Source organism: Chlorocebus sabaeus, chromosome 2 (assembly GCF_047675955.1).
Source record: "Chlorocebus sabaeus isolate Y175 chromosome 2, mChlSab1.0.hap1, whole genome shotgun sequence".
In the NCBI taxonomy this organism is placed as follows: domain Eukaryota; kingdom Metazoa; phylum Chordata; class Mammalia; order Primates; family Cercopithecidae; genus Chlorocebus; species Chlorocebus sabaeus.
The window spans coordinates 35345152-35372226 of NC_132905.1; the positions used below are offsets into that span (position 1 = coordinate 35345152).

The 27075-nt window shown below is 57.4% G+C and overlaps 2 protein-coding genes across 17 annotated transcripts; both read right to left on the minus strand.

The window, feature by feature from the left end:
- Positions 1 to 3228: 3228 nt before the first annotated feature.
- GFRA4 (GDNF family receptor alpha 4) lies at positions 3229 to 12546 on the minus strand. The gene is made up of 12 exons (XM_073004752.1): positions 12439 to 12546; positions 9898 to 10103; positions 8722 to 8768; positions 6871 to 6986; positions 6110 to 6184; positions 5543 to 5590; positions 5344 to 5437; positions 4900 to 5245; positions 4711 to 4820; positions 4483 to 4617; positions 4157 to 4248; positions 3229 to 3973 (listed from the first exon to the last, which is right to left on the minus strand). The coding sequence occupies exons 1-12, from the start codon at positions 12544 to 12546 to the stop codon at positions 3893 to 3895; spliced, it is 1458 nt and encodes a 485-aa protein (XP_072860853.1). The 3' UTR covers positions 3229 to 3892.
- Positions 11455 to 25610, minus strand: ADAM33 (ADAM metallopeptidase domain 33). 16 transcript variants are annotated; one of them, XM_008019648.3, is made up of 22 exons: positions 25404 to 25608; positions 22995 to 23074; positions 20575 to 20651; positions 18536 to 18614; positions 18283 to 18359; positions 18014 to 18203; positions 17729 to 17794; positions 17574 to 17645; positions 17257 to 17423; positions 17086 to 17170; positions 16865 to 17007; positions 16191 to 16368; positions 16007 to 16096; positions 15605 to 15800; positions 15348 to 15456; positions 15052 to 15250; positions 14890 to 14967; positions 14706 to 14814; positions 14475 to 14622; positions 13011 to 13102; positions 12760 to 12832; positions 11455 to 12469 (listed from the first exon to the last, which is right to left on the minus strand). In XM_008019648.3, exons 1-21 carry the CDS (start codon positions 25498 to 25500, stop codon positions 12768 to 12770), a joined length of 2397 nt encoding a protein of 798 aa, XP_008017839.2. In that variant the 5' UTR covers positions 25501 to 25608; the 3' UTR covers positions 11455 to 12469; positions 12760 to 12767. The 16 variants fall into 16 exon arrangements, 14 of the variants coding, with proteins under 14 accessions (XP_008017839.2, XP_037846771.1, XP_037846768.1 ...); XM_037990843.2 differs by having other exon boundaries at positions 11455 to 12472; XM_037990840.2 differs by having other exon boundaries at positions 16191 to 16371; positions 16865 to 17170; positions 18536 to 18611; positions 25404 to 25609.
- Between the last annotated feature and the right edge of the window lie 1465 nt (positions 25611 to 27075).

Here is a 27075-nt window from a genome sequence, read left to right on the forward strand (position 1 = left end):
GTCTCCTGGGTTTACGCCATTCTCCTGCCTCAGCCTCCCATGTAGCTGGGACTACAGGCGCCTGCCACCATGCCCGGCTAATTTTTGTATTTTTAGTAGAGACGGGGTTTCACCGTGTTAGCCAGGATGGTCTCGATCTCCTGACCTCGTGATCCGCCCGTCTCGGCCTCCCAAAGTGCTGGGATTACAGGCGTGAGCCTGGCCGGTTCTGTCCTTTTTATCTTTCCAATCTTTTGGAAAGCATATGCCTATATTTTTAATCTGCAATTCTATTTTTATTTGAGGTCATTTCATTTCTGGTTTTCATTTATTTTTTATTGAGACAGGGTCTCACTCTGTCACTCAGGCTTGAATACACTAGCACAATCACGGCTCACTGCAGCCAACTCCTGGGCTGAAGTGATCCTCCAGCCTCAGCCTCCTGAGTAGCTGGAACTACAGACGCACATCATCATGCTTGGCTATTTTTAAATTTTTTCTAGAGACAGGCTCTATGTTGCTCAGGCTGGTCTCAAACTCCTGGTCCCAAGCAAACCTCCAGCCTCGGCCTCCCAATGTGCTGGGATTATAGGAGTAAGCTGCCTTGCCCAGCCTCCAGTTTTGTTTTGTTTCATTTTGTTTGAGACAGAGTCGCGCTCTGTCACCAGGCTGGAGTGCAGTGGCACAATCTCGGCTCACTGCAACCTCTGCCTTCCAGGTTGAAGCAATTCTCCTGCCTCAGCCTCCTGAGTAGCTGGGATTACAGGTATGCTCCACCACGCCTGGTTAAATTTTTGTATTTTTAGTAGAGATGGGGTTTCGCCATGTTGGTGAACACAAAGTATTTGAAAGCTGGTTTAACATACAGTCAGTTTTCCAGCAATGCAACTACTGTGTACATCAAGGGAAAACTGAACTTTGTTTTCCTTAAAACTTATCACCAGCTGGTCATCATTTTGACAAATTCTGTCAACAACAGCAATGTCATTCCTGGAATCTGTATGGGTCACATCTGAACAGACACACAGCCTGCAGCCCTGCAGGTACGGGCTGTATAACACGCCTAGCAAGATTTCCCTTCCACCAGGTGTCCCGGAAACAAGAAAGCAATTGTGATCTGCCCACCCCAGCCTCCCAAAGTGCTGGGATTACAGGCGTGAGCCACTGTGCCAGCTTCTTCAGTTTTGTTTTTTTTTTTTAAATTCTTATATTTTACTCCAATTAACTGAGTCAAAAATGGAGAATAGTTGAACACACTTTCATGTAAGGCAAAACCTTTAGCCGATATTTAATTCTGCATTTGGGCTACCATGCCATTGTGGTTAGCGGGGCAAGGTGATGAGTTCTCCCTCAACACATACACCCTGCCTCTCCCCAACCCACTTACAGGTGTACATTCCCACGCAGGCACTGGGTGCCTTAGAGTATTCCCTCTTCTTCGTAAAGTGAGAATGGGCTGTACTCAGCTTCAATGCCCAACAACTCCTTTTTTTCCTTTGGGAAACTGTCTTTCCCCTTCCATGTAACCATGGCAGGCTGAGATCACTCACTGAGCTACAGGAAAAGGCCCATTACCCATGCTGGGCCCATCAGGGTTCTGCCTGGGACAGTCCATGAATGCTGGAAGAGAGAGGTACTTTCCCTACTGAGGCTGCTAAAAGGAGACACTGCAAACTGGGGCTGCTGGTGGCAGTCTTACCCTGTCGGTGAGAGCCTGCCTGGCTGCAGAGGAAACCAATGCACAGACCAGCACGGGCAACATCATTTGAACTCCCGGAAACAGCTGTGCCTGAAGCCCACATGGCTCAGGCACATGCTCAAGCCACTCTGATTTGTTTGTTACAGTCAAGAGAGTCCTTCGCCAGGCACAGCAGCTCATGCCTGCAATCCCAGCACTTTAGGAGGCCGAGGCAGGCGGATGGATCACTTGAGGTCGAGAGTTCAAGACCAGCCTGGCCAACATGGTGAAACCCCGTTTCTACTAAAAATACAAAAATTAGCCAGGCATGGTGGCCTGTGCCTGTAATCCCAGTTATTTGGGAGGCTGAGGTGGGAGAATCACTTGAACCTGGGAGGTGGAGGTTGCAGTGAGCCAAGATCGCGCCACTGCACTGCAGTCTGGGTGACAAAGCGAAGCTGTCTCAAAAAAAGAGAGTCCTGACTGAAGCTGAGAGGCTGGTGGCCAGCCGCCAGGAAGTAGTGTTTGTGGGTCTGATGTGAGCTGCTAAATCCACACCCGATCTCAGAGCTGGTGGCTCTTTTTCCAATCAGGACAGTTCCAGACCTGAGTTTTGGTATGGTCTGTACCTAATCCCTGTGTCTTAGGTCAGGATCTCTAGAAGCCAAGCTCAAGACAGGAGTTCTCAAATGCCATGGTTTATGGAGGGAATGCCTTTTGGGGGAACCTGCCAGTAAGGAGAGTAGTAGGAGTAGGGCAGGGGCAGGAGCTGAGCCAGGTGGGGGTCCCAGCTGGAGTCTAGCCTCAGCTTGACCCCACAGGGGCTCTGGAGCAGGAACAGCACACAGCATTGTCCCTTGAGGCAGTCACTGGCTGCAGTTGCCTCTGGGAGCAGAGTAAAAGCAGACAGGCATTTCTGGGAGTGCAATTCCCTACAGAAGGGGGCAGCTCTGAGCTGTGTTACCAGCCACCATTCCCAGCGGCTGAGGGATGCGCTGCACTGGCCCAGAGAGGTCTCTGAGCAAGCCCCCCACAATCTCCACTTGAACCTCCTGCCAAACCTCAAGCAGGCTGAGAAGGAGCCGCTAGAGACACAGGAACCCTTTCCTCATCAGGAGTCTCCACGCTTTGGAGGAAGGAGGAGGCAAGCAGGAGGCGGGAGGATCGCTTCACCCCAGAGGTTCAAGGCTGCAGTGGACTGTGATCATGCCACTGCACTCCCACCTGGTGACAAAGTGAGACCCTGTCTCAAAAACGGACCAAAAAAAATCAATGCTCTTAGCATTTGCTGGGTCCACATTGGGCAGTGTGTGTGACACAGCCACCCCCAGCTGCAAGGGAGGCTGGGAAATGCAGTTTCATTATCTGAGGGGAGAAAGAAAGAAGAGACAAAAGCAATGAAAATCCCTGCCACAAGGAGCTGAGAGCTGATTCATTTCAGCTTCCTTAGGTGAGGTGATGGGGCCCAGAAAGGTTCTGAGGCCACTGGAGGTCACACAGGCCAGCAGGAATACATCCAGCGGCAGACCCTGGTCCCCAGGCTCCAGGACACAGATCACATAAAAGCAAGGTCAGTCTCAGCACACATAGGTTTAATAAGCACTGCGTGTTATTCCTACAGCTGCAGGAAACCAGGGGGAAGATGGCCACAGGGCCAATGCCAGGCAGGGCACACGGTGGGGCCCATCCAGCAGCATACGGGGAACAGGGAAGACTCTGCCAGCATGGTCATAGTGCACAGGTGGCTACAATGGTGGGTAATGCCCAGCTGGGAGGATGCAGTGTTAGAAGGGGTCTTGTCCGATGGATTCCTTAAGGGGTTATCTGCTTGGGAGGCTGATATAATTTCCTAGAATTCTGGGATTTTTGAATGGTCTCTGACCTTCTCTAGGAGATCTGGGGCTCCAGGGAGGTCTCAGCTACAAAAGTGACCCTCTCCTGACCCAACCTTGTGAGAGACGCCAGTGGTCTCAAGGTCTGTGGATAAAGGGAGCTACAACCAAGATGCCTCCTGACAGGGAGACCGGGGGCTTTGCAGTCAGGCCCCAGCCTACATCCCTCGCCCCAGGGGATGGCACACAGGGTATCCAGACCTACAAAGGGCAGCTGGGTGAGAGCACCAGGGCCGGCTTGGGGGGTAAGGCAGTCCCTTTTCAAGGGGCCAGCAGGCCAGAGAGGCAGCCCAGGCAGGCAGGATGCGGTAGCTAGCTGTGCTGTCCAAGGTCGCTGTCCTAGTCAGAGCAGGGCCAGGAGAGCCAGGACAGGAAGTATGGAGAGCAGAGAGCGTCCCTCCAGGGCTCTGACTGCAGAGGACACCTTGAGGGTGGGAGCCAAGTGCAGACTTGAGGCAAAAGCCTGGCTCTGCCCTCTGCCTGCACCCCGACCCCAAGCCCTTCACGCCTCCACCCAGGTCCACCCAACACGGAAAGGTGTGAAGGTGACAGTGGGGAAGGTGACAGTGGGGGAGGCACCAGCTCACCCTCCCCTCCCTGCACCTACCTGCAGGAGGCTGTGCTCCGGGTCCCCCTGGGGTTTCAGCTGGTCCAGCAGGACCGGGGGCCACCCTCTGGCAAAGGCCTGAATGGCACCATCTATGAAGGGAGGGGTCCAGGGTGGGCTTGGCTGGGAAACCCTAGCACAGGGCCCAGCACAGGGCACAAAATGAGAGAACTACTGCTGCAAAGACTGGCTCCTTGGGACGGAAGGTGCGTGGTGAGGAATAACAAAATAAGGACAGTTGTGACAGAGTGACTTAACTGTACAGTCTTCCATTTTCCCCTCTAAAATGGCTCCCAGCCCCCTCCACCCCCGCCCGGGCCCCTCACCCAAGCAGCGGTTCCTTGTAAAGAGCCCCCGGAAGGCTTCGCAGTCCTCACGCCTGTTCCCGCTGGCTCCGCAGTCGCACCAGGGCGCCACGCGCGCGCTCACGTTGTCCACGTAGTTGGGGGTGATGGCGGTGCCTGCGGGGACCGGAGGGCGAGGTCATCGGCCCACCCAGGCGGAGATATCCCCTGGAGAGCCCCCGCCCACGCCCAGATCCCAGTCGCGCGTACCCACGAGGCCCGCGTAGGCGCGCAGGCAGCGGGCGCGCTGGTCCCGCAGGCAGCCGTCGGGGGCGCTGGGCGCGGGAGTGCATGAGGCCTGAAAGGCCAGGAGGCGCGGCCTGCGCGGCGGGAGGGCGGTGAGCGGGAGAGAGGTTCCGCCCCAACCCTAGTCACTGCCCCGCCTCCGCCCGCGCGCACCTGCAGACCCGGCTGCGCTGGCAGAAGTTCAAGGACTCAAGGCAGGAGGGCGGGGCGGGGCCGGGCCCGGAAAAGGCGCAGGAGGGCACGAAGGTCTGTCGCCGGCGCTCGGCGCATGCGGAGCCGGCGCACGGGCAGAAGAGCAGTGCGTGGGTGAGCGCCGGCGGCCCGCGGGCGAAGAAGCGGCGGAGGGCGCGGCGGCAGCGGGCGCGGGGACAGCCCTCCTGCGCGGCCCGGCTCAGGCACTGCGCCACGTACTCCGAGCGCAGCCGCTGGCACTGCGCGTCCGCAGTGCAGGCTTCGGCCGCGTCTACACATCGGTTCCCTCCGGCCGAGCTCACCGACCCTGGCAAAGGAGCGGGCAGGCTGCAGGTCTCCGTGCGCCCCGCGTGCACACTTCACCCAGCCCGTCCACGCCCCTGGAAGGTAGGGGACACTGAAAACCCGAGAAGGCACAGAGTGTGGCCCAGAGGCAGGGCCGACTGGCATTGATAGGCTCTCCATCGTGGGGATGGGCAGCGGCGGGCTCTGGAGGGCCCTGCAACACGTCAGGGATGGAGAGGGAGCATCAAGGCTGAGGCCTTCCCCAGAAGCTTAGGCCCCTCCTTCCCAGGCATCACCACCATTCCCAGAACGGCCTCACAGGTCCAAAGACGGGTCCAGGGGCTCCTCCCACACTCACGGGCACTACCTGGCGGGGGAACAATGAGGCTTTCTGGGGATCTGGCCAATGGAGACTTTAAAACCAGAGATCGCATAGAAGACAGTGGCTGCTCCTAGTCTCTTAATGACAGGCTGGGACGCCATACCTTTCCTCTTCTACCCCTCCACCTCGTCCCTTATACCCCACCATGGAGACGCTTTGGGTGGGTCTCTTGGTTTCTGTTTCTCCCTCTTTCCTGACCTCGTGCTTCTCCTCCCTGATGCTCCCTTGAGTCGAGGTCATCCTGCCCCATCCAGGGTAACTGTAAGTTGGGACTTGGCAGCCCCTTCCCAGAACTTGAGTCACTAAAACCAGGCTAATCGAATCCCCCCCAGCCTTCACAAGTTCTCCAGTCTGGAGCACCTCATTCAGACTAGAAGCCTTTCTGGTGCCCAGCCTGAGTGGATGTGCACAGCCTGGCCCCTCCTCCATCTCCCTGTGTGTTTGTGCACAGGGGTTAGGGGGTGGTCTCCCACCCCAAGGCTGGGAGCAGGGTGCCTCTCTGACAATGGCCGTGTCTTTCAGGCCGTGGATTGGACTGCGTGGTGAGAGTGATTCCTGCTGTGACTTCAGCACCGGCCTCTGCAGGAAGGATGAACATAGGTCGAGGGCTTAGAATGGTCCCTGAGTAGAGGGGATAGAGGGCAGCGGGGTCTCCCTTCCTCCCCTCCTCAAAGGGCACACTTTGCTCTCCTCTCACAGCCTTGCCAGGCTCATCCCCAGGTCTCAGCTGCACACACCAGCACCTCGTGTGGCCTAAGGGTTTGGACCCACCTTTGCCTGTTGTTTACCTGTCACCCTTGCCCAGAACACCCTTACCGCGTCTCCACCCTCACAGCAGCTCATCTCAGCTGCAAAATCTCCGCCTTAAACCTTTACCAGATTCCACTTTTCACACTACACTCAGTAAAGTGACCCCTCCCTCCATGACATCCACATAGAGAAGGAGCAGTCCAAGAAGGTGGAACAACAGATGAACAACACCGAAGATTCACAGCAAGGAATCTGTGCAATGAGTAGGAGGGCTGAGGCTGAGGGGAGGGTGAGAGAGTTGGGAGACGGTAGACAATAGGCAAAAGTTCCTGGGGCAGGGGTGCCAAGGCTGGACTCGGGACGAGGGTGGCGGTGGTGGCTTGACTGGGCTGGGAGGCGAGGTGCTCAGCACATAGTGGGGTCTATTGCCAGGTGTCCCCAAGCCCTGAGCACAGGCCTCTCGCTGGCAACCGTTCTTGTGGCTCAGCTTTTTCTGGAATCTCTTGCCCTCCCACCTTGTCACTGAGGAGCAGGGACAGAGAAGCCAGGGTTCGGGTCCAGAGGAAGACAGGGGCACTCACCCGGTAACAGCAGCAGCAGCACAAGCCCCAGGCAGCAGACCATGCTGGACCTTGAACAGAGAAGGATGGCTGGCAGAGCCCTAGTCTGATAGGCGCCACCTTCCTAGCGCCTCTGGAGCAGGAGCACAGTGAAAACCCAGCTGTCTGCGCTGATACCCCTGGGAGGAGCCTTTGCTGCGACAACTCCCCGCCCTCATTAAGTCTCCACCCCAGGCTGCACCTTCAGGTAAACCTGGGAGCCACGGGATTCCGCACCTGAATGTGCCTAGATGGACCCCAACACACTAGCCCCACCACGCACACCCAGCAACACACAGACAACCATCCAGGGAGACCTGGTCCCTCCCATGCTAAATTAGGAACACTATGAAATTGCATTTTTCTTTTCCTTTTTTACATAATTTTATTTTAAACTTAAATTTTTTTTTGAATAGAGTTGGGGTCTCACCCTATTGCCCAGGCTGGTCTTGAACTCCTGGGCTCAAACGATCCTCCCACCTCGGCCTCTCAAAGTGCTAGGGTGACAGGTGTGAGCCACCATGCCTGGCCTATTTTAAACTTCTTATTGTTGACTAATTTTAGACTTGCAGAGAAGTTGAAAAATGTAAGCATTTTCCTTACACCCTTCACCCAGCTTCCCCTAATGGTACATCTTAATTAATCATAGTCCGATCATTACAGCTAGGAAACTAACCTTTGTACAATCCTATTAACAAAACTGTAGACCATTTTGCATTTCCCATTTTTCCACTAATGTCCTTTTTCTGTTCCAAGATCCATTCTAGGATCCCATGTCACAGTTGTCTCCTTAGTCTCCTCAGTCTGGGAGTTCCTTCATCTTTCCTTATCTTTACCCTTGATGCTTTTGAAGAATCCTGGCCAGTTATTTTGTAGAATGTTTCTCTTGAGTTGTCTGATGTTTTATTCTGATCAGAATGAGACACAGCGTTGTTTTGACTAACCAAAAAGTTATTCTATAAGTAAATATTGAGGTTAAAAATCTCATCCAACCTGAGCAACAGAGTAAGGCCCTGTCTCAAATAAAGTCTCAATACTGAGATTTTTAAAGTGACCAAAAAAGCCCCCCATTATTTGTCTTGACTTTTTTGTTTGTTTGTTTGTTTTTTGAAATGTCTTGCTCTGTCACTCAGGCTGGAGTGCAGTGGCACAATCTTGGCTCACTGCAACCTCCATCTCCTGGGTTCAAGCAATTCTTCTGCCTCAGCCTCCCGAGTAGCTGGGGTTACAGGTGCCTGCCACCTGTAGAGATGAGGTTTCACCATGTTGGCCAGGCTGGTCTAGAATTTCTAACCTCAAGTGATCCGCCCACCTCAGCCTCCCAAAGTGCTGGAATTACAGACATGAGCAACTGTGCTCGGCCTCATTAGCATTTTAAATCTCCACACAGGGATGTGTTTCTTACTATTATAATGAGCAAAGGATCAGTTTGAGGACAAGTAAAATAAAAATGTGCTTGCTCTCTGCAGCGGGGAGTCCCTGCTGAAGATAGCTTTGCTTGAATGAGCTCAATTGCAGTGCCAATGCTGAGGCTTGATTGTACGGTCACCACAGTTGCTGCTGCGCACCTAGAATGTGGTCACTTTCTTGACTACGTATCCTGTCTCAGTACATCTGTCTGTGGTTTGTGGTGGTTCACTTCCTAATTTTTTTTATGAATCAGAGGACTCTGATGTGCTTTCTACTGTGCTAACCACAGCCACTGAAGCAAAATGTAAACCAAGATGCCCCTGCAGTGGTTGTGCTTCACTCTACAACATCTGTTACCGGAAAGGGGTCCAGATTCAGACCCCCGGAGAGAGTTCTTGGATCTCCTGCAAGAAAGAGTTTGAAATCAGTCCGTAAAGTGAAAGCACGTTTATTAGGAAAGTAAAAGAATAGAAGAATGGCTCCATAGACAGAGCAGCCCTGAGGGCTGCTGGTTGCCCATTTTTATGATTATTTCTTGATTATATGCTAAACAGGGGTGGATTGTTCTTGTCTCCCCTTTTTAGACCATATAGGGTAACTTCCTGATACTGCCATGGCATCTGTAACCTGTCATGGCGCTGGTGGGAGTTGTAGCAGTGGGGACGACCAGAGGTCACTCTCCTCGCCATCTTGGTTTGGGTGGGTTTTAGCCAGCTTCTTTACTGCAACCTGGTTTTTTTGTTTCTTTGTTTTGTTTTTTGAGACAGAGTCTCGTTCCAGGCTGGAATGCAGTGACATGATCTCAGCTCACTGCAACCTCCACCTCCTGGGTTCAAGCGATTCTCCTGCCTCAGCCTCCCGAGTCGCTGGGACTCCAAGCGCACATCACTATGCCCGGCTAGTCTTTGTACTTTTAGTAGAGATGAGGTTTCACCTTGTTGGCCAGGCTGGTCTCAAACATCTGACCTCAAGTGGTCCACCCACCTCAGCCTCCCTAAATGTTGGGATTACAGGCATGAGCCACCGCGCCCGGCCTATTGCAAACTGTTTTATCAGCAAGGTCTTTGTGACCTGTATCTTGTGCGACCTTCTGTCTCATCCTGCGATGTAGAATGCTATAACTGTCTGGAAACGCAGCCTAGTAGGTCTCAGCCTTATTTTACTCAGCCTCTATTCAAGATGGAGTTGCTCTAGTTCACAGGCCTCCGACACATCCTCTTGTGTTCTGGCGTGTGGCAGGAAAGAAGGATGAGGGAAGGAAACTCAAGACCAAGCTCTGACCACACAGGGCAGGTGCAATCTCCCACCTGTCTGTGGGTGCCACAAGTCAAGGGAGGGGGCGGGAGAGAAGAAGGCGTGACAGATGGCCGCACGGAGTGTCAGAGGAAGCCCAGTCCCTCCCGGGGCAGCCCAAGCAGCTGGTAGTTGGGTGACCAAGAGAGGGCGTCACAGCTGAGCTGGGCTCGCTCACTGCCCCCAGCTCCATGTCCACTCTGCCCCTCAGCACCCCCTGCTCAGCCTCAGGGTCCATACCTGCCCTCCTGCTTCCTAGTCACTTCTGTGTCCCTCCTGCGTTTCTGCTGTTGGCCCCATGCCAGCTCCTTTCCGCTGAGCTTCTGTTTTCCAGTTCTCCAGCACAGCCAGGTGATCTCGGGCTCCAGACAGGCCTCTGCCCCAGACCGGGACCTCCCCTCCCACAGCCCTCTTTCCTTCCTACTTGGCCTCCCCAGGGCTCGCCTCTGAATGGGGAAGGGGTGGAGGGGGTGCTTAGGGAATAGCCAAGGGGGTAGAGTTGGCCTCCTCTAGGGTCCCTTGTAACTGGAGTGCCGTGGGGTCCAGACATCCCCTCCTGAAGGGTAAGAGCAGGGGAGGTATATTAATGTGTTTCTTTAGATTCTGTCTTTTTTTTTTTTTTTTTTTTTGAGACGGAGTCTTGTTTTTGTCGCCCAGGCTGGAGTGCAGTGGCGCGATCTCAGCTCACTGCAACCTCCACCTCCCATGTTCAAGCGATTCTCCTGCCTCAGCCTCCCGAGTAGCTGGGATTATAGGCACGTGCCGCCACAACAGGCTAAGTTTTGTATTTTTAGTAGAGATGGGGTTTCACCACATTGGCCAGGCTGGTCTCGAACCCCTGACCTCAAATGATCCGCCCGCCTTGGCCTCCCAAAGTGCTGGGATTACAGGCGTGAGCCACCATGCCTGGCCTTAGATTCTCTATTTCATGATGGTTTAACATCTCGGGGTGGGGACTTGTTGGCTGGACAGAAACTGCTTGATTCTTGGGGATCAGAAACAACTCATGCCTTTCATATGCAAACCGACCAATCTTGAGTCCATACACCAACCACCCCCTTCAAGGAACTCTCATGTACTAGGCCAGTATTTCCCCTGTCTTAAACCAGCTCAGGGCCAGGTATCAACCCAGACAACTAGGCCCAACCCCACGCCCCAAAGCCTACCAGAATGATTCAAAATGCCAATCCTACCCTCTTCCCCCAGCCCCTTGCCTCCCCAGTGGAAACAGCACTGAGGGCTGTGGCCTGTGCCTTCCACTCGCTCCTGATTCTGTCCCTGGACCAAACCTAGTGCGTCCCCACTGTGGCCCTGCAGGGTGGGAAACTGAGTAATAACTTCTTTCAACAGCATTGGCCTCTGTGTCATCATTCAGTCACCTTCATAAATTAAAATTTCGCAACTACAACTGAGGCAGGAGGGGGCTTTAGAGAGCACTCTCACCTGGCCCCTTGGACTCGTGGAGTGGAGCCCGAGCTGAGGTTGCCTCCCCGCACTCAGTTTTGGGATGATTTTGTTAATGTGGCAAAAGCTGGCTGATATAGGCCACTCAGCAGCTCTTGCATGAAGCAATGGGAGAATGTGAACACCCAAGGGAGGCAGGAGTGACAGAGCAAAGAGGGTGTTCAAACTAGGCAACACCGTCCTGTGCCCAGACACATGCCTGAGGCCCTGGCTGCCATCTAGGCTTGGCCTGCCAGCCACCAGCCTGCTAGCCACCACCCTGTGGGGTCCTCAGGGCACCCCGTAGGGTTGAATTTACATATAGAAAAGACTAACCAAGGTCCAAGTGCAATATGTCTTTTTAAAATTTATTTTAGAGACAGGGTCTTGCTCTGTCACCCAGGCTGGAGTGCAGTGGTTTCATCATAGCTCACTGCAATGTTGAACTCAGGCTCAAGCGATCCTCCTGCTTCAGCCTCCTGAGCAGCGAGGCCTACAGGTACACACCACCATGCCCAGTTAATGTTAAATTTTTTTGTAGATACAGGGTCTTGCTATGTTGTCCCAGCTGGTGTGGACCTCCTGGTCTCTAGTGATCCTCCTACCCCAGCCTCCCAAAGTTCTGGGATTATAGGCATGAGCCACCACACTTAGCCAACGTGTCTTTCTTCTGACTTCTACTTTGGTATCTTTTCTTAAATGGTTCCCTCTGTCCCCTCCCATACACAGAATGGGGGAGAGGCTGTCAGACTCTGAGCTCCAGAACTTCAGGTGCCGCACTGGGATTGTGGGTGGAGGCTGAGGAACCACCTAGGGGACAAGACAAGGTGGGAAGAAACAGGAAGGAAGGTCCCCAAGATTGTGTTTGTTTGCAGGGGCCAGGCTCCAGGGCAGTGGGAACTCAGTCAAACGATAGGGCCCCAGGACCTCTAGCTTCTGGCCAGCAGTCATGCCCTCCACAGAGCTGGGTCTGTGGAAATTGCATGTAGGAGACGCACCAGGCTCCCAGGACAGAGCCCTTTTCAGGTGGCCAGCACTACCCAGCCTCCACTGGTGAGGGAGGTCAGGGGCTGTGTGACCTTTGCTTCTGGGACTGATGGATTATTGAGCTGGAGAGTGTGCCCAGCAGTGTCCCCTTGCCCTCAGGAGCTTCTAATGTGGCTCTGGGTTCTTGGAGTGGGTGGGTTGAAGCTCCACTCAGGGAAGAAACTTCCAAGCTGCCTGAAGGTGCTGGAGGTCCAGTGATTCACTAGTTCTGCCCCTGGAGTTCAAGTTCCTGGAGTGGCTGTCAGTGGCCACCTGTCTTTAAATCTGTTCATTTCAGGAGCTACCTCTCACCAGAGGCAGGATCTTGGCATCTGGACTTGATCTGCTGAGAACGAGGAGAATATGTTGTCCCCTAAGGACCGGGGCCCCAGGCTGCAAGCTGTGTGATAGGGAGCCCATCCTCACTCAGTGAGGACCAATGATCCAGGAAAAGCCACAGCTTCTCCCTCCCCAGCTCAGGGGCTTCCACCATCCTGGTCTCCATGACAACAGCTTCTCCAAGAGGTCATAAACTCATTTCCATAATAACCTGAGCCCAGAAACCTGAGGGGTGGGAGAGGTGGGAGGGTGGGTGATGAGAGGGGGAGGCTTTGAATCCGGGTCCCTGCCTACCTTGGGGGTCAGGCGGGACTTCGGGCCACAGGCTTCTCAGGGTGGCTGCTGGGCTCATGAGAGTTCTCGGGGCCTGGGAGCAATGGTGGAGGGTGAATGCTGTGAATATGGTCAGCAGGAGACCCTAGGGCTGGGGTGGGGCACAGGGGACTCAAGGTGACTGGGTGCTGCCCATCTGGAAGGAGGCAGGAGGCATGAGCCCTTCCCTTCCCTTCCCTTCCCTCTCCACCTCCCACTGGTGCCTCACTCACCCGGGGCGCAGGGCTGTCCAGTGGCTGTGGGGCCCAACTCCATGAGGTGAACGCCGCCCAGGGGGTGGTCCCTGTATGGGCCATCCTTGGGCCTGAGCAATGTGATAAGAGTCCAGGAGGCTGGCACAATGACCCTGAGTGGGTTATTGCCTCCCCACAGCATGGTGTCCAGTTCTGCGTTTACTGAGTTTCTTGGGGGCATCCCTCTGCTCCAAGTCACCCACTCAGCTCCCTTCCTGCTCCCTCTTCAGGGAAGCCTTGGGATCCAGGCTCCACTTGAGCCTCATGCCCTCGGCTGGCACCTCCTCTCTCTAGTCCTAACATTTCCTCCAGGCTCTGGCACCACCCATCAGCCTGGCACTCTCTGGATGTTGGCATCATTCAGCTTCCAAAGAACCCTGGACGTCTGCCCCTTCGGCAGCTATGTCTGCTCTCCTTGTCCCTGGGTACCCTGCTGCCCTTGATGATTCCAAGCCATCTTTGACTGTCCCCATCCCATCTCCCAGGGCCTTGTCATTTCCAGTGATGTTCCTTCAAAACACTCTCCCCTGCCCTAAGACTCCCCCCGCCTGGGGATGAGAAGCGGCCGCTGCCCTCTGCAGCGCCCCCTCCATGCTGACACACCAGGCTCTGGCCACCTTGCTCCTCTGCCCACAGACCCTCAATCACGACTCACTGTGTCAGGGTCCTCTTAGCTGCTACCTGGGGCCCAGGTGGTGCCCTGCCCCTGTTATGCCCTCTGCCCCCATCTCTGGCCCAAATCCTGCCATCTCCCTTGGTTTGCCTGGAGCACTCCCAAGATCAGGCTATGTCAGACATGGCCACAGAGTGCCTGCCCTGCCTAGGGCCCTGGTGCAGGGTGAGTCCTAGGACAGCCATGCTTAGTATTATGTGACTCCCCTCTCCACCACCACCCAGGTCCCAGGTCACAGAGAACTGGGTTAGGGCAGGGCCCTGGCACAGGGGCAGCCAGCGCTGCAGCTGACCAGTGGTATGGAGTGAAAAGATGTGCTGGGCCCAGCATTTGGGAACTTCAAGGGGGTGACAGAGGCGATTTGGGCAGAGGAAGTGGCAAAGGGCTGAAAACTTGTGAGACAGAGGCTAGACAGGCCTCCAGGGGCAGCATGGTACAGGGACTGCAATCTGAGCCAGGGAAAACAGGGTGAAGTCAAGGGTGAGGCATTCAGCTGGTGGGAGAAGCAGGAGCGTGAACAAGAGGAGCTGTACTGGGAGGTAGAGGGCCATGCCTTTCGGTGCTGGTGGTGGGCCAGGGATCCACCCCCTTGCTTGACTGGGAGGCCACTGGAACCTCCTGTTCAAAGCTACTTCTTTCCACAGCCTCGGGGGCTGCTCTCTGCACCTGGGGGCAAGGCTGAGGGCCTGCTCCAACTCCTGCAGCCCCCGCAGAGCTCTGAGCAGGTGAACCGCAGGAGTAGGCTCAGGAAGCAGGCACTTGGAGCCTACCCACTGCACGCAGGGTCCCTCCTGCAGCCCCAGCTGCATCGCTGCAGATGGGCTCCTGGGAGTCGGTAGCAACACCAGGCCAGGCCAGCCCCTGGGAGCAGAGGCAGCAGGACGCTGAGGAGCATGGCCAGCAGGAAGGTGTCACGGTCTGCGGGGATCGGGGGAAGGGGGACTGAGTCCTGAGCAGGTGCACCACCCCAGCTCCTGCCCACATGCCCCCCACTGGTGTACTTTCAGGCTGCGCAGGGCCACTATCCATGCTGCCACCAAAGCCTGGGTTGTCACAGAAGGGTGGAGCCCAGCCTGGAGCACAGTGGCAGTTATGGTTGCTATTGCAAACCTGCAGAGAAGAGAAGGGAAGGAGGGTCACGTGGGATTAGAACCCCAAGGTCACCCCGACTCCTCGGGCTCTCACCCCATGGCTGTGGCAGGCAGTCAGGCAGCGATGCAGCTCCTGGAAGGCGATGCTCTCACAGCGCCTACTCTGGCACACCTACGGGTGGTGCACCAGGCAGTGAGCGGGACACTGGCCTGCACAATTCAAGTGTCAAGGAAGGGTCAGGTGGGCAGAGCTCACCATTCTAGGTCCACACTGGGTGCCTGGTTCTACCATGCCCAGGTCAAGCAGGTCCAGCTGGGCACCAGGGAGTGCCAACACTCCCCGACAGGTCACTTCATGGCCATCTAGGTGAACGGTGGAGTCCACTGGCACCATGTGCGGTGTGAGCAGGCTGGGCTTTCCGCCCTGGCACTGTAGCTTCCCACACAGGGCATCCCTGGGGAGGAAGCAGAGGGGAGTCGACAGCTGCAGTACCCCCCTTCCCCAAACCCACTCCATAGCTTCTGCTCCCTCCACTCAGTTCCACTCCCTACCTCCCTGCACAGGGCAGGAAGTGGCCCTTGCTGTCCTGGCCGCAGTTCCCGTGGGCATCTCCCGCAGAGTTCACCACCTGGAAACAGGCCTCGGGGGCTGGATGGGAGCCTGAGGAAGAATGGGCCAGGCTGGGGGCAGCTCGGAGAGGGCCCGCGCTCAGCGGGCCTCAGTTTCCCCTGCCCATCTTCCCCACAGTAGAAAACTGGCCCCACCAGAGGATGAGGAGCAGGGTGCAAGGGTGCTCCTGTCTTCTCACCAGGCCCCCAGAGCTGCTGGCACTGCTGCTCCAGCGTGGGACATGCGCCTTCCCAGCAGTAGCCATTGCCCCTGGCACAGGGTGAGCCGTCCAGTAGGTAAACGTCTGGGGGACAGTGGGAGGAGATGCCCGTGCAGAACTCAGGGAGGTCACAGTCGCCCATGGCCTGGCGGCACAGCGCTCCAGCCGGCTTCAGCTGCGCAGGTGAAGGGTAGTGGGGAGGGCAGAGAGATGCCGTGGGCAGTGAGAAGTCCACGTCGAGAGCGTGGCTCGGAGCTGGGGGAGCCAGGCCGACCCACGCCAGCACCCAACGGGGGAACCTGAGGGCACCAATTAACTAAGGCCAACCAACCGGCTCCCAAGCGGCCCGAAACCCTCACCCTGACCCTTCCATGCCCTCACCAGGCAGTGCGCGCAGCAGTCCCCGTGGGCGCACTGGACCCCCGGGCGCAGCGAGCAGTTGTGAGCAAAGCAGCAGAGGTCGCGGCACTCCTGGGACCAGAAAGGCAAGAAGGGACCAGGTGAGGGCGCAGCGCCCCAGACCTGGGCCGAGAGGGCGAGTAGGGGCCGGGCGAGCCAACTTAACCTGGCCAGAGCCGCAGTCACACTCCTCGCCCGCCTCCACGAAGCCATTCCCGCAGCGCGCCGGCAGCACGGGGAGTCCGGAGTCCGGGGCATTGGAGAGGCACGCGCCGCCCCCCTTGCGGAAGAAGGCACGCAGCTGGCGGCGGCTGCAGGCGCTGAACACGCGCGGGAACGGGTGCCTACTGGCACGGGGAGGGCATTGAAAGTGGAGAGACAGTCCTCCAACCCCCGCCCTTCTCCGATCCCCATCCCTCGGCTTGGCTACAGCCACCAGATGCGCAGACACGCCTGAGTGATGGGAGGCTCGAATCCTCTAGGGGCAGAGCCCAGAGAGGGGAAGTGACCCGCTCAAAGTCACACAGCGAGCGGGACGGAGGACGGTGTGGCCCCAAGAGTGGGCAGCCCGGGACCCAAGGTGGAATCGCGACCCGGCGGTGCGCCGCCTGGTGTAGAAGTAACCTCGCCAGGTTACTCGGAAAATTATCTTCATACCGTTGAGAATCCACTTTGCCTGAGCTTCTTCCCTTTAAGCCTCATAAACCACCCTGAAGCGGACACTATGATCATTATTCCCATTCTACAGAAGAGGAAACTGAGGGACGACCAAAGAAACGCAGCGGAGGAAGTCTCCAGGACTAGCCGCCCCGCCGCAGCCCCGACCCCCCACGCGCGTACCCGGTGGCCGCAGCCATGACGCAGCCTCCGGACTCGGCCGCAGCCTCCACGCAGCAGCCGTCGGGGTCGTGGCTGAGGCCGAGGCTGTGGCCAATCTCATGGGCCATGGTGGCTGCGGCGCCAATGGGGAGCTCCGAGTGGTCCTGGGGGACCGTGGGAGGGCTGTCACTGCGGCCGTAGAGCCTACCGTGTCTCCCCTCGCCCCCGCCCGCGGGGCTCACCGTGCTCACGCCTCCCGAGCTCTCGGCGTGGCACATGCCCTCGACGGGCGCCAGGCCCACTGTGGCGCCCTGGAAGGCGCGGCCCCTGGGGGCGGAGCGCAGAGTGACCGGGCGGGGCCGGGAGGTGAGGCCGCCCCGCCCAGGACCCGCGTCCGGGTCAGAGGCACCCACGTGAGCAGCTGCGCGGAGTCATGGGGCCGCTGCGCCCACAGCCTCCGGCGCCACTGCAGGAAGGCCCAGAGCGTGGCGTTGGCGTCCTGCGTGACGCGGCTGCGGTCCCGCTCGGTCCACACTTCCAGACCGGTCAGCACCACCTGAATGTCCAGAGTCCTGAGAAGCTGAGGGCGAAGCGGGGCTGAAACCAAGACAGGGCGCCCCACCGCGCCGCTGCTCCTTCATGGGGGCGCCCTTCCTCTTCCCCGCACCTCACTAGCACCTGTCTGTCCTGCCGCCGCCACCCGCATCACCACTCTCTCCCCGCCCCCAACCTGGTCCACGTAGTTGGCGACTTCCAGGAGACGCTGTTTGGTGTGGTTCAAGTTTCGCTGCTGGGTCAAGAACTGGGAAGGCAGAAATCCTGGTGGCTTGAGGTGCTGAGCTGGCCCCATCCCAGACCCCACCAACCCCTGGGGTCTCTCCTCACCATGGTGTGGTCTGCCACAATGTACAGTTCCAGGTACCTCCGGGTCCTGCGCGCTTCTCGCCTGTCCTGCGGAGGGGCAAATGGGGTCCCTGAGTGGAAGCTGCTGGGCTTGAATCCTGACCACCAACCCCAGCTCCCAGAAAGAAATTGAACATGTTTGCTGGAACTTGTTTCTTCAGACTCCAGTAAAAATACTGGGACTTAAGGCCTGTGAATTCCTGTCTCTTCTGATTTGGAGAGCTATAGATACAGCATTCCCACTCCCATCCCCTGGATGCCCCTGACCCTGCTCTGGGGAGCCCCAGGAAGGCTGGCCATGCCCGCTTTGTCCCCAGGATCTCTGTGGCCACAGGCTCCTTTCCAGGTGAGCAGCTGCTCCATCCGGAAGATCTTGTGGGTTGAGAAGTCCTTGGAGCCCCGGGGCGGCCAGGGACGCAGATAATAGCTGGCATTGCCGCTGAGGGTGATCAGGCCACTAGGGTGCAGAGGGGTAGAAGTGGGTGTGAGGGAGCTCTTTCCCCATCCCAGGCCCAGCCTCCTCTCCCAGAGCTCACCTCATCCCAGAGCAGGTGCAGAGGACTACCCAGGAGTTGGGGAAGCCCCTTACTCGCCCTTGGTAGTGGCAATGATCCTAGGGAGGAAGGGGCCAGCCCCACATCTCAGCCAGGGCTGGAGCAAGAGGGGCAAGAGGGAGGGTGTGGCAGGGGCTGGCTCCAACCTCCCCTTAAGAATGCAAGGAGGAGTAGGGGTAGGAATGGTGGGGGGTACCTCTGGGGGTGCATCCCAGAGCCCATGGAAACATCTCACCTTGTGGTTGGGGGCCAGCACCACTGGCTGCCCATCTGGGCCGTAGTGGGTTTCTATGTATCCTGGGGCCAGCAGCCTGCTGAGAGGGGGTGTTACAGGGAGCATTGAATTTGGCTTCTTCCTGCTGCCTCCAGGATGTCTCCCAGCCTTCCTCCCTAAATGCTAATGGAGCAGCTTTATGAGTGAGGCACTCAGTGTGTCTTAGGGAAGGGACAGGAGCAATGGTGACTTGTTCCGATCAGAAACTCTTGGGGCTAGAGTTAGTAGCCTTGGTGATGGTTTTGTTGTGGGAGGTGTGAGTATGGGAAGCACCAGGGAGGATGCCAGGGAGGAGGAATGGGAATAGGGGAAGAGTTTGTGGTTCTCAGGGGACCTGCAGCAGGCAGCAGGATCCACAGGTCGGGAGGGGAGGAGTCAGGAGACACTGCCAAGGAATGGGACTTGGAGTTAGGGAAATGCGGCAACCTCCCCAGGTTCCCCTGCCTGCTGCCCTCCTTTTTTGGGCATCTGGTCAACCCTCTTGCCCCCACCTACCCTAGATCCTTGAAATATTTTCCTCAGACTTCCAGACCCCACATACCTCCCATCTGTCCTTCAGTGACTGAAGCTCACCCACTGCCTCTAGAGAAAACAGAACCCCCACCTGCCCACACTGCTTCCGCCCTCCCCGCTTTCTCCACACCCCACTCCGGTAATGATTTCATTTTCAGGCTCCATCTCAACAGGATCTTTCCCACGTGGACGGATCAATCGTAAGTCAATATCTCTTCTTTAAAGAAAATCCTTTACCCCAATCGCACCTTGGCCTCATTACCTCCAGACCACCCCCTAATGATGGCTGCTTCCCACCTCCCAGGCATTCCACCACCTGCCCCAGCTGTGTCCCCCACCCTCGCTCCACACACACCCACCACCCTAGGAGGTAGGTGATGTGACCACTCCATTGAAATGGTAGGGACGTTGGCCCCAGGGAAAATATGGTTGGGCATAGTGGAACTAGAGTTTGTTCCCGGTCCATCCAACTCCACGAGGGAGAATAAAGTACATGTCAAGTGCTCAGAACAGTGCCTGCAGTCAAACAAGCACTCAGTAGGTAATATATATTGATAATATAGTCTGGGTGGTTTTAAGAGCCTGTGTTCCAACTGGGACACCCATCCCACCCAGCCCAAGGCACCTTCCTGAGTACAGGTCTGTCTGTCCCTTCCCCAGCTCAAAATCTTTGGCTCTGGATGGTCCAGGACACTGAGCACTAAAATGGCCTTTTCTGTGATCTGGCCCTCCTGGGACTCTCCAAATTCATTCCCCCTGCTCCCCTCCCTGTAGATGGAGACCTTCCAGGCAGGTCAGACAAACTGCTGCCCCCAAGTGTAGCCACTGCATCTTCTTCTTTTTTCTTTTCTTTTCTTTTTTTTTTTTCTTTTTTTGAGACAGAGGCTCACTCTGCCTAAGCCAGAGTGTGCAGTGGTGTGATCTTGGCTCACCACAACCTCTGCCTCCTGGGTTCAAGCAATTCTCCTGTCTCAGTCCCCTAAGTAGCTGGGATTACAGGTGCCGCCACCACGCCTAGTTAATTTTTTGTATTTTTAGTAGAGACGGGGTTTCACCATTTTGGCCAGGCTGGTCTCAAACTCCTGACCTCAGGTGAGCCGCCCACCTTGGCCTCCCAAAGCCACCGCATCTTTGTCCCTGCCCTTCACTTAGCCTGGAGTGCCGGCTCATCTTTGGGATCCCTCTAGATTTCTTTAGACTCAGCATATCTTGCAACTGTCCACTAGATGGTGCTCACTCATCTCCAGCAAGGAGCTGACAAGCCGCTCCTGGGGTTGGGAGGGTGGATGTGCCCCACAGCTGGGCTGACAGCCTCAGCGGTCCTCTTCAGCTTCCAGGGGACCAGCCACAGGCCTGCGTGACTCTCCCTGTCATCTGCACCCTCTCTGGGGTCCTCTGCCCATCCAGCCACCCGCACAGATCTGTGTCAGTCCCTGCCCCACAACACTGACCCCCTCCTCCCAGCCCTACCCCAGCCTGGCACTCACTGGTTCTTCTCCAGCTCAAGCAGGAGCTCCTGGCCTTCAGCGTCCAGGGCCACCAGCCCCATGTCTGGCTTCAAGACCTGGGTAAGAAAGAGTGTGGAGCTGAGACAGTGGCCTCCAGGCCTCCTGCCTGTCAGAAAGCAGGTGGCCTGTGCAGCTGGCTGGGGAGGAAGTTCTTGAGGAGAACGTGGGCTGGGGGGTCAGCAGGACCCCCCACATACTATGGAGGGTGTGGAGGAGGTGAGAACATACAACGATGTTCCCAAGCTCAGAATGTTTGCTGTCCTGACAACAGCCACTTGGAAGGGCATTGGCGCAGCCTGCCAGGCATGCCGACATCCTCCCTAGAGACCAGAGGTCCCAGAAAGGTGCCCCTCGCCTGGCCCACCCTCTTCTTTCATGCCCAGAAGGGGCATCAAAAGCAGGGGAGACAGAGGGGTGCTGAGGACATTGTGGGGGCATCGGGTAGCCATGGCCAGGGCCTCCTCACAGCCTCTGCTACCTGAGGCTTGTTTCCAAATGAGCTGCTGCTCATTCCCTATAGAATTCAAACTTTACTCCTCCACTTCCAATTTTGGCAAACTGCTCCCTCTTCCAAAGTCTTCCTGGGCCCGCAGCAGTCCCTGTCCCTCCTGCTCCGACACCTGCTTCACTGGACCCACGAAGTAAACATGGACGCCATTCTGGCCAAGAGAGCACACTGGCTCTCAGCTAGGTGTCAGGAGGCTGGCTTGGCCAGCCAGCCCCTCTCTCCTTCCCCCACCCTCTTGGCATCTCCCACCCTGTGGGAACACCCCACTTCCCCCTTGTCCACTCAGCCTGGCTGGGGGCCCAGAGTTGGAGCTGGCCCAGGAGCTTCCTGGGAGGCTGCTGTGCCTTCAGAATGTTTAACCCCCGACTCCTTTTCTCCAAAAATGCACTGGACTGGGGCCCTGTCCAAGGGTCGCAGAGTTTGGAGGGAGTTCTTCCTTTCCAAGTGGGGAGCAGATGGCCCTTGCCTCCCTGGCCACAGGCCCCACAAGGCCTCCGGTATGAGCTCATGTGGCTGGAATGTCACTTGCTTTATTGGGGAAAGGTTTGCACTGGGAGAAAGACGGTGGCCCAGATGGAAGGCCATACTCGAGGTCCCCGTTCCTCTGCAGCCCCTGCTGTCTTTACTCTTGCCCTCCTGGTACCCTGCCCCTCGATATATACCCCTCTTCTTGAAATGTGAGTGTTTCCTGCCTGTTGGAGGGGATACCCAACCTCTACTCTGTCTTCTGTACCATCTTGGCAGGTTTCCTGGGGGCAAAGGCCCACAGTTATGGGGACCAGGGCCCCTTTGGAGCGCCCCTCTTGGTCACAGCCCAGGCCAGACAGACAGGGAGGCCCAGAGGCAGAGTGACCCCAGCGTGTGCCCAGCCTTCCCCTCCCAGGGGTAGAAGGGGCAATCTCAGAGCTCAGGCCAGTGCTGTGCTTGACCAGTGCAATGGGGGCCTTGTGGACCTAGGGGATCCCAGTGAGGGCCCTGGGTTGGGAGCTGCTGGGTCTCTGGGGGCCTCCCAGCCTTCATGGCAATGCTCCCCTGCCTTCCCTCTTGCTGGGTTTGGACAGTAGGGCTGAAAATTCCAAACAAAGACGGCTCTCTAGGGGGGGCAGGGGTGTAGCTAATGGTTTAAAATCGTTCAGACCTTAGTGGGTCTCAGGCTCCCAGCCTAAAGAGCTGTGTGATCATGGACAATTTCCCCAACCTCTCTGGGATTCCATTTACCCATCTGTAAAATGGGCATATCAAGGGTGCTGGCCTCTTAGCTTGCAGCACAGATATTACGGCACAAACAGATGGGGCATGGTTATTCTGGAAGCTTGTGAAGGGTGGGATTGGGAGGAGGCTGGGGCAGAGCATCCTGCAGAAGCACATGGGGTGGTCTCACATCTGGGGGGCACCAGGAGAGTGACCACTGCCCCCCCCCCACCAGAAGTGGATTCCACAGGAGCCAGTGAGGCTGAAGGTTCAGGCCCTCAATGGTGGGGCCCTGAGAGGGACAGCAATGTGTCCACAACAAAGTCTGGTCAACTTTGCAAAAGGTTTTCTTTTTGGTGCTTTTTTTTGTTTTTTAGGCTCCTGAAAAGCTTCAGGCCCCACAAACCCTGGACCCACTTCTGCTTGGTGGGAGTGGGGGTGGCCCAGATCATCCAGGGAGGGAAGGAAAGGGGGAGGTGGGGCGGAGAAAGCTGAAATGACTTCCATGTGTATGGACTCACGAGACCTAGATGTCCAATCTCCAGTGCCCTCTTCTGCCCACTCGGCAGGGAGGGGCCTACAGGAGCAGTGACTTGGTGGTTCTGGGGACCTCAGCAAAACTGGAAGCTGTAATGTGGGGGAGACAAAAGGGATGGGAGTTTCAGGGCCCCTGTGGAGGACGAGGTGACATGGCACTGACCGGCTCCTCCAGGCTGACGGCGCGCCAGGGTCGTCCATCCAGGACCCAGTAGGGGGTGACTGGCTGCCCAGGGATATGTCCTGGAGTGAAGACAGAGCACAGGGTCAGAGGGACCTGAGGAACACAGGGGCATGGGACAAAGCAGAGGGAGGGGGTTAGAGGACATCCCCAGGGAGGCACTGGAGGCCTTTCGGGGCAGACTCCATCTTCAACATGCGTGGGCTCAGCCTAGAGAAGGAGGGACATCCATGGGCGTCCTTGGATCTGAGGATCTACCAAGGAGGAGGAAAAGAGAAGGCTGGGAAAGGACAGCTCAGCTGGAGACGCGGGAGTCCCCTGACCTTTGGTGGAGGGGCAGGCTTGGGGTCAGTGATCACAAGGAAGAGGCCAAGGCCACCAGTGCAAAGGGGAAGGGAAGAGGGAGGCAGCCTTGGGTATTTTTAGATGGGCAGCAGATGCTTTCAGGGTGAGAGAGCTATGAAGAGAGGACGCCTGTGCAGCCCCATCATCTGAGAAAAACAACAGCCAGATGTGGCCTTGTGAGGCCCACCTTGCCCGGAGCTCCCTCGGGGACTCCATCCTCAGGCAGGGTTTTGGTACCCTGGCCCAGAAGGCCCCTCCTCATCTCTTCAAGGTGAGGGGAGGCTTCCGGACCGGGCCTTGGTTCTCCCTGGCAGGATGTGCCTAAGGGGGCTCTAGGAGGAATCCCAGAGCCAAACATTACTCAGTGGGTGCCTGGAATGCTCCCGTGGAATGCTCCCAGCCCCCCACCAGCCCCAACCACTCCCACAGGCCCACCCTGCAGGAGACAGGCCCCAGGCACGCAGAGCCTGCAGCGGCCCTTCTTCCCCAGGTACCCAGTCCCAGCTCCCAGAAGGGACAACCCCCGCCCCCACGCAGCCCTGGCCTCAGTCCTGCTGGGCTGATGGCTGCCTGTGGAAGTGACTCAGCTCCTGCTAGGCCACCCTAACTTCTTTTTTCTCCTCCACCTTCTCTCCCAGACTCCAAGCATCAAAGACCCTTCCTCCAAGAAGCCCTCCTTGATTGGATGAGTGAGTTGCCATCAGGCAAATGGGGGCCAAGAGGAGTCTGCCACCTTGGAAAGGAGGCTAGAGGGGCCAGTGCAGGGAGGGTTCTGAGTGGATCTGGGGGAGGGGAAGGAGAGGAGGTCTCTCAGCCCAGAGAGCACTTAACTGAGAGTAGAGAACCAAGCTTTGCTGCTCCTAGGCCTCTAAGGGTTTGGGGAGGAGGTAGGGTGGGCTCAGGCACAGGTGTGTGGGTGCAGTGTGGGTATGGGTGCTCTCCACATGGCCTTACACACACATCCTGGCCACGGGCACCCTGACCCCAATGAGAGAGAGAGGGGCAGAGCTGGAGCTCCAGTGACCGGGTGGATGGGAGTGGACCCCGAGGGAGCCAGGTTGGTATTGGGCACATAGAGCCCCCCTCTCCCAGGGGTCCTGTCGCTTCCCCTGGCCCCAGGATAGGGCTCAGAGGGGAGGGAGCAGTGGACCACCTAGAACCCTCCCCTGGGGCCAGAACAGAGCAGACCCTTGTACCCGTTTGGTCCCCACACAGTGCTGTGGAAGCCATGGCCCAGGCTGCACAGCCCAGCCCAGCCCTGCATGCCTCCTCCCTGGTACCCGCCCTGTGCCCAGCCAGGCACTTGCGGTGCAGGACTGGCTAATCCTCCCACCCACTTGCAGAGGTTGTTACCAGCCCCATCTTAACATCTTTGTTTGGAGGGAGTACCCCCAGGAGACAGTGCTGCCGTCTTCCCAGAGCACAACTAAACAGGCGCCTTCTGTCTGGAAAGGCCCTTCTCTATCTCACCAAACAAGGCAACAATATAAACAACATACACACTGCCCTGCCGCCCTGGGAGGAGGGACAAGGGGTGAGCAGGGCGGAGGCCACAGCTGGTTCTGCACCCTGAGAGCAAAGCAGGGACTCTGGGGGACTCTTGGGCATGGGGACTTCCTGGAGGATGGAGCCCCGCTGAACCCTAAAGGGTGGAGGTGCAGGAGCTGGTCACACGGTGGCCGGCCAGTGGGGGTTGGGAGGTTGTGAGAGCAAGAATCCAGGCAGAGGGAGCTACGGGTTGGGGGCTGGGCTGCCCCCGAGGGGGAGGGGGCCATGCCCTCCGCTTTGCCAGCGGAGTGGCAGCCGGGCAGTGTAGGCAAGTCCTGGCCCGAGGCCAGCCCAAGTACACTTGTGCTTGGGCAAGTCCTGGGCAGGTCCCACGGAGACGCCCCCAAACCGTCCCCACGCCCTGACCTACTGGCCGTGTGGTCCCGGGGCTGAGAGACCCTCCGCGCGCTCACCCGGGCTCTGAGCAGAACCCATCCCCTCCACCACCACCACCTCGCCTCGCCTGCCCCTCAGGGCGCACCCCGCCCAGGTCCTCACCTTGAAGCACCCCGGCGCCAGACACTGGCCAGAGCTGCAGGAGCAGTAGCAGCAGCAGGAACGGGGACCCCCGAGCTCTCCCGGGTCTCCAGCCCATAGCTGTGAGCTCCTCGGCCCCTAGGCTGTGGCTCGCAGCTCTGGCTCCGCCCGGGCTGGATCGCGGCCGACCCACGTCCCATGCAGGCCCAGGCCGCCGCCTTCGGACCTTCCCGCCCCCACCCGCTACCGCCCGCCGTCGCTCCCGCCTCCCCTCCCCGCCAACCCCCCTCGGAGCCTGGCCTGGGGCCCCGACGGCGTGCGCCCTGGGGGAGCCAGGACGCCACTCCGGGACCGCCGCCCCTCGAGGGGTGGAGCTGGGCGGAGAAGGGAATCCATGCGGCCTCGGATGGCGGGCCTGAGCCGTCCCTCCCCGTCGGTCTCAAAGGGCCTCTACTCCTGAGAGGAGTAGAGAACCGCCGGGAAGGTTCTTTGAGGACCACGGCGTGGTAGGGTGGGGCGATGGGCAAAGGCCGCCTGTCGCTGCTGAAGTCGGCCCTAGAAGCGCGATCTTCCGTGGTCTCCTGGGGCCAATCTCGGTTCCCTCCTCGCTACCCGTCCTGCCCGGAGGAGAATCTGGTGGAGGTTGAGTCGGGTCATCCATCTGCGCTGGGTGCCCCCAGGGATACGAAGGTCCAGGCCACTGGCTGCGGTTGTCAGTGTTGCTGTCTCCCAGCCACAGTGGCCACCAGTCGCTGACCCCGGGGAGGAGGGAGCCAGTAGAGACGGAGGTCGTGGGGGCTTCATTGCTGGGCAAAGGCGGTGCAGCGGACAGAGACAACCCTTTGTCCTTGGCGGTGGCCAGATGGCAGAATTGTATAAAGCTACAGACTCCCAGACCTTGGAGACCCTTTTGGCCTCAGTAACACCTGTTTCATGTTTTAAAGTTGTGTTTTCCTACTAGGCGTAAATTTGGATGAAATGTTAACTTTTTTTTTTTTTTTTTTGGGACGGAGTCTCCCTCTGCCGCCAGGCCGGAGTGCAGTGGCACGATCTGGGCTCACTGCAATCTCTGACTCCCTGGTCCAAGCGATTCTCCTGCCTCACTGAAAGCTCCGCCTCCTGAATTCACACCATTCTCCTGTCTCAGCCTCCGGAGTAGCTGGGACTACAGACGCCCGCCACCACCACCTCCAGCTAATTTTTTTGTATTTTTAGTAGAGACGGGGATTCACCCTGTTAGCCAGGATGGTCTTGATCTCCTGACCTTGTGATCCGCCTGCCCTGGCCTCCCAAAGTGCTGAGATTACAGGCATGAGCCACTGAGCCAGCCCAAGATGTTAACTTTTAAGCAATTTTTTTTTTTTTTTTTTTTTTTCTGTGACAGTTTCTCTCTTGTTACCCAGGCTGGAGTGCAATGGCACAATCTCGGCTCACTGCAACCTCCACCTCCCGGGTTCAAGTGGCTCTTCTGCCTCAGCCTCCCAAGTAGCTGGGATTACAGGCATGTGCCACCACGTGCCGCTAATTTTGTATTTTTAGTAGAGACGGGGTTTCTCCACGTTGGTCAAGCTGGTCTCAAACTCCTGATCTCAGGTGATCTGCCTGCTTTGGCCTCCCAAAGTGCTGGGATTACAGGCATGAGACACGGCATGCGGCCTACTTTTAAGCAAATCTGTTTGTTTTTGAGAATTTG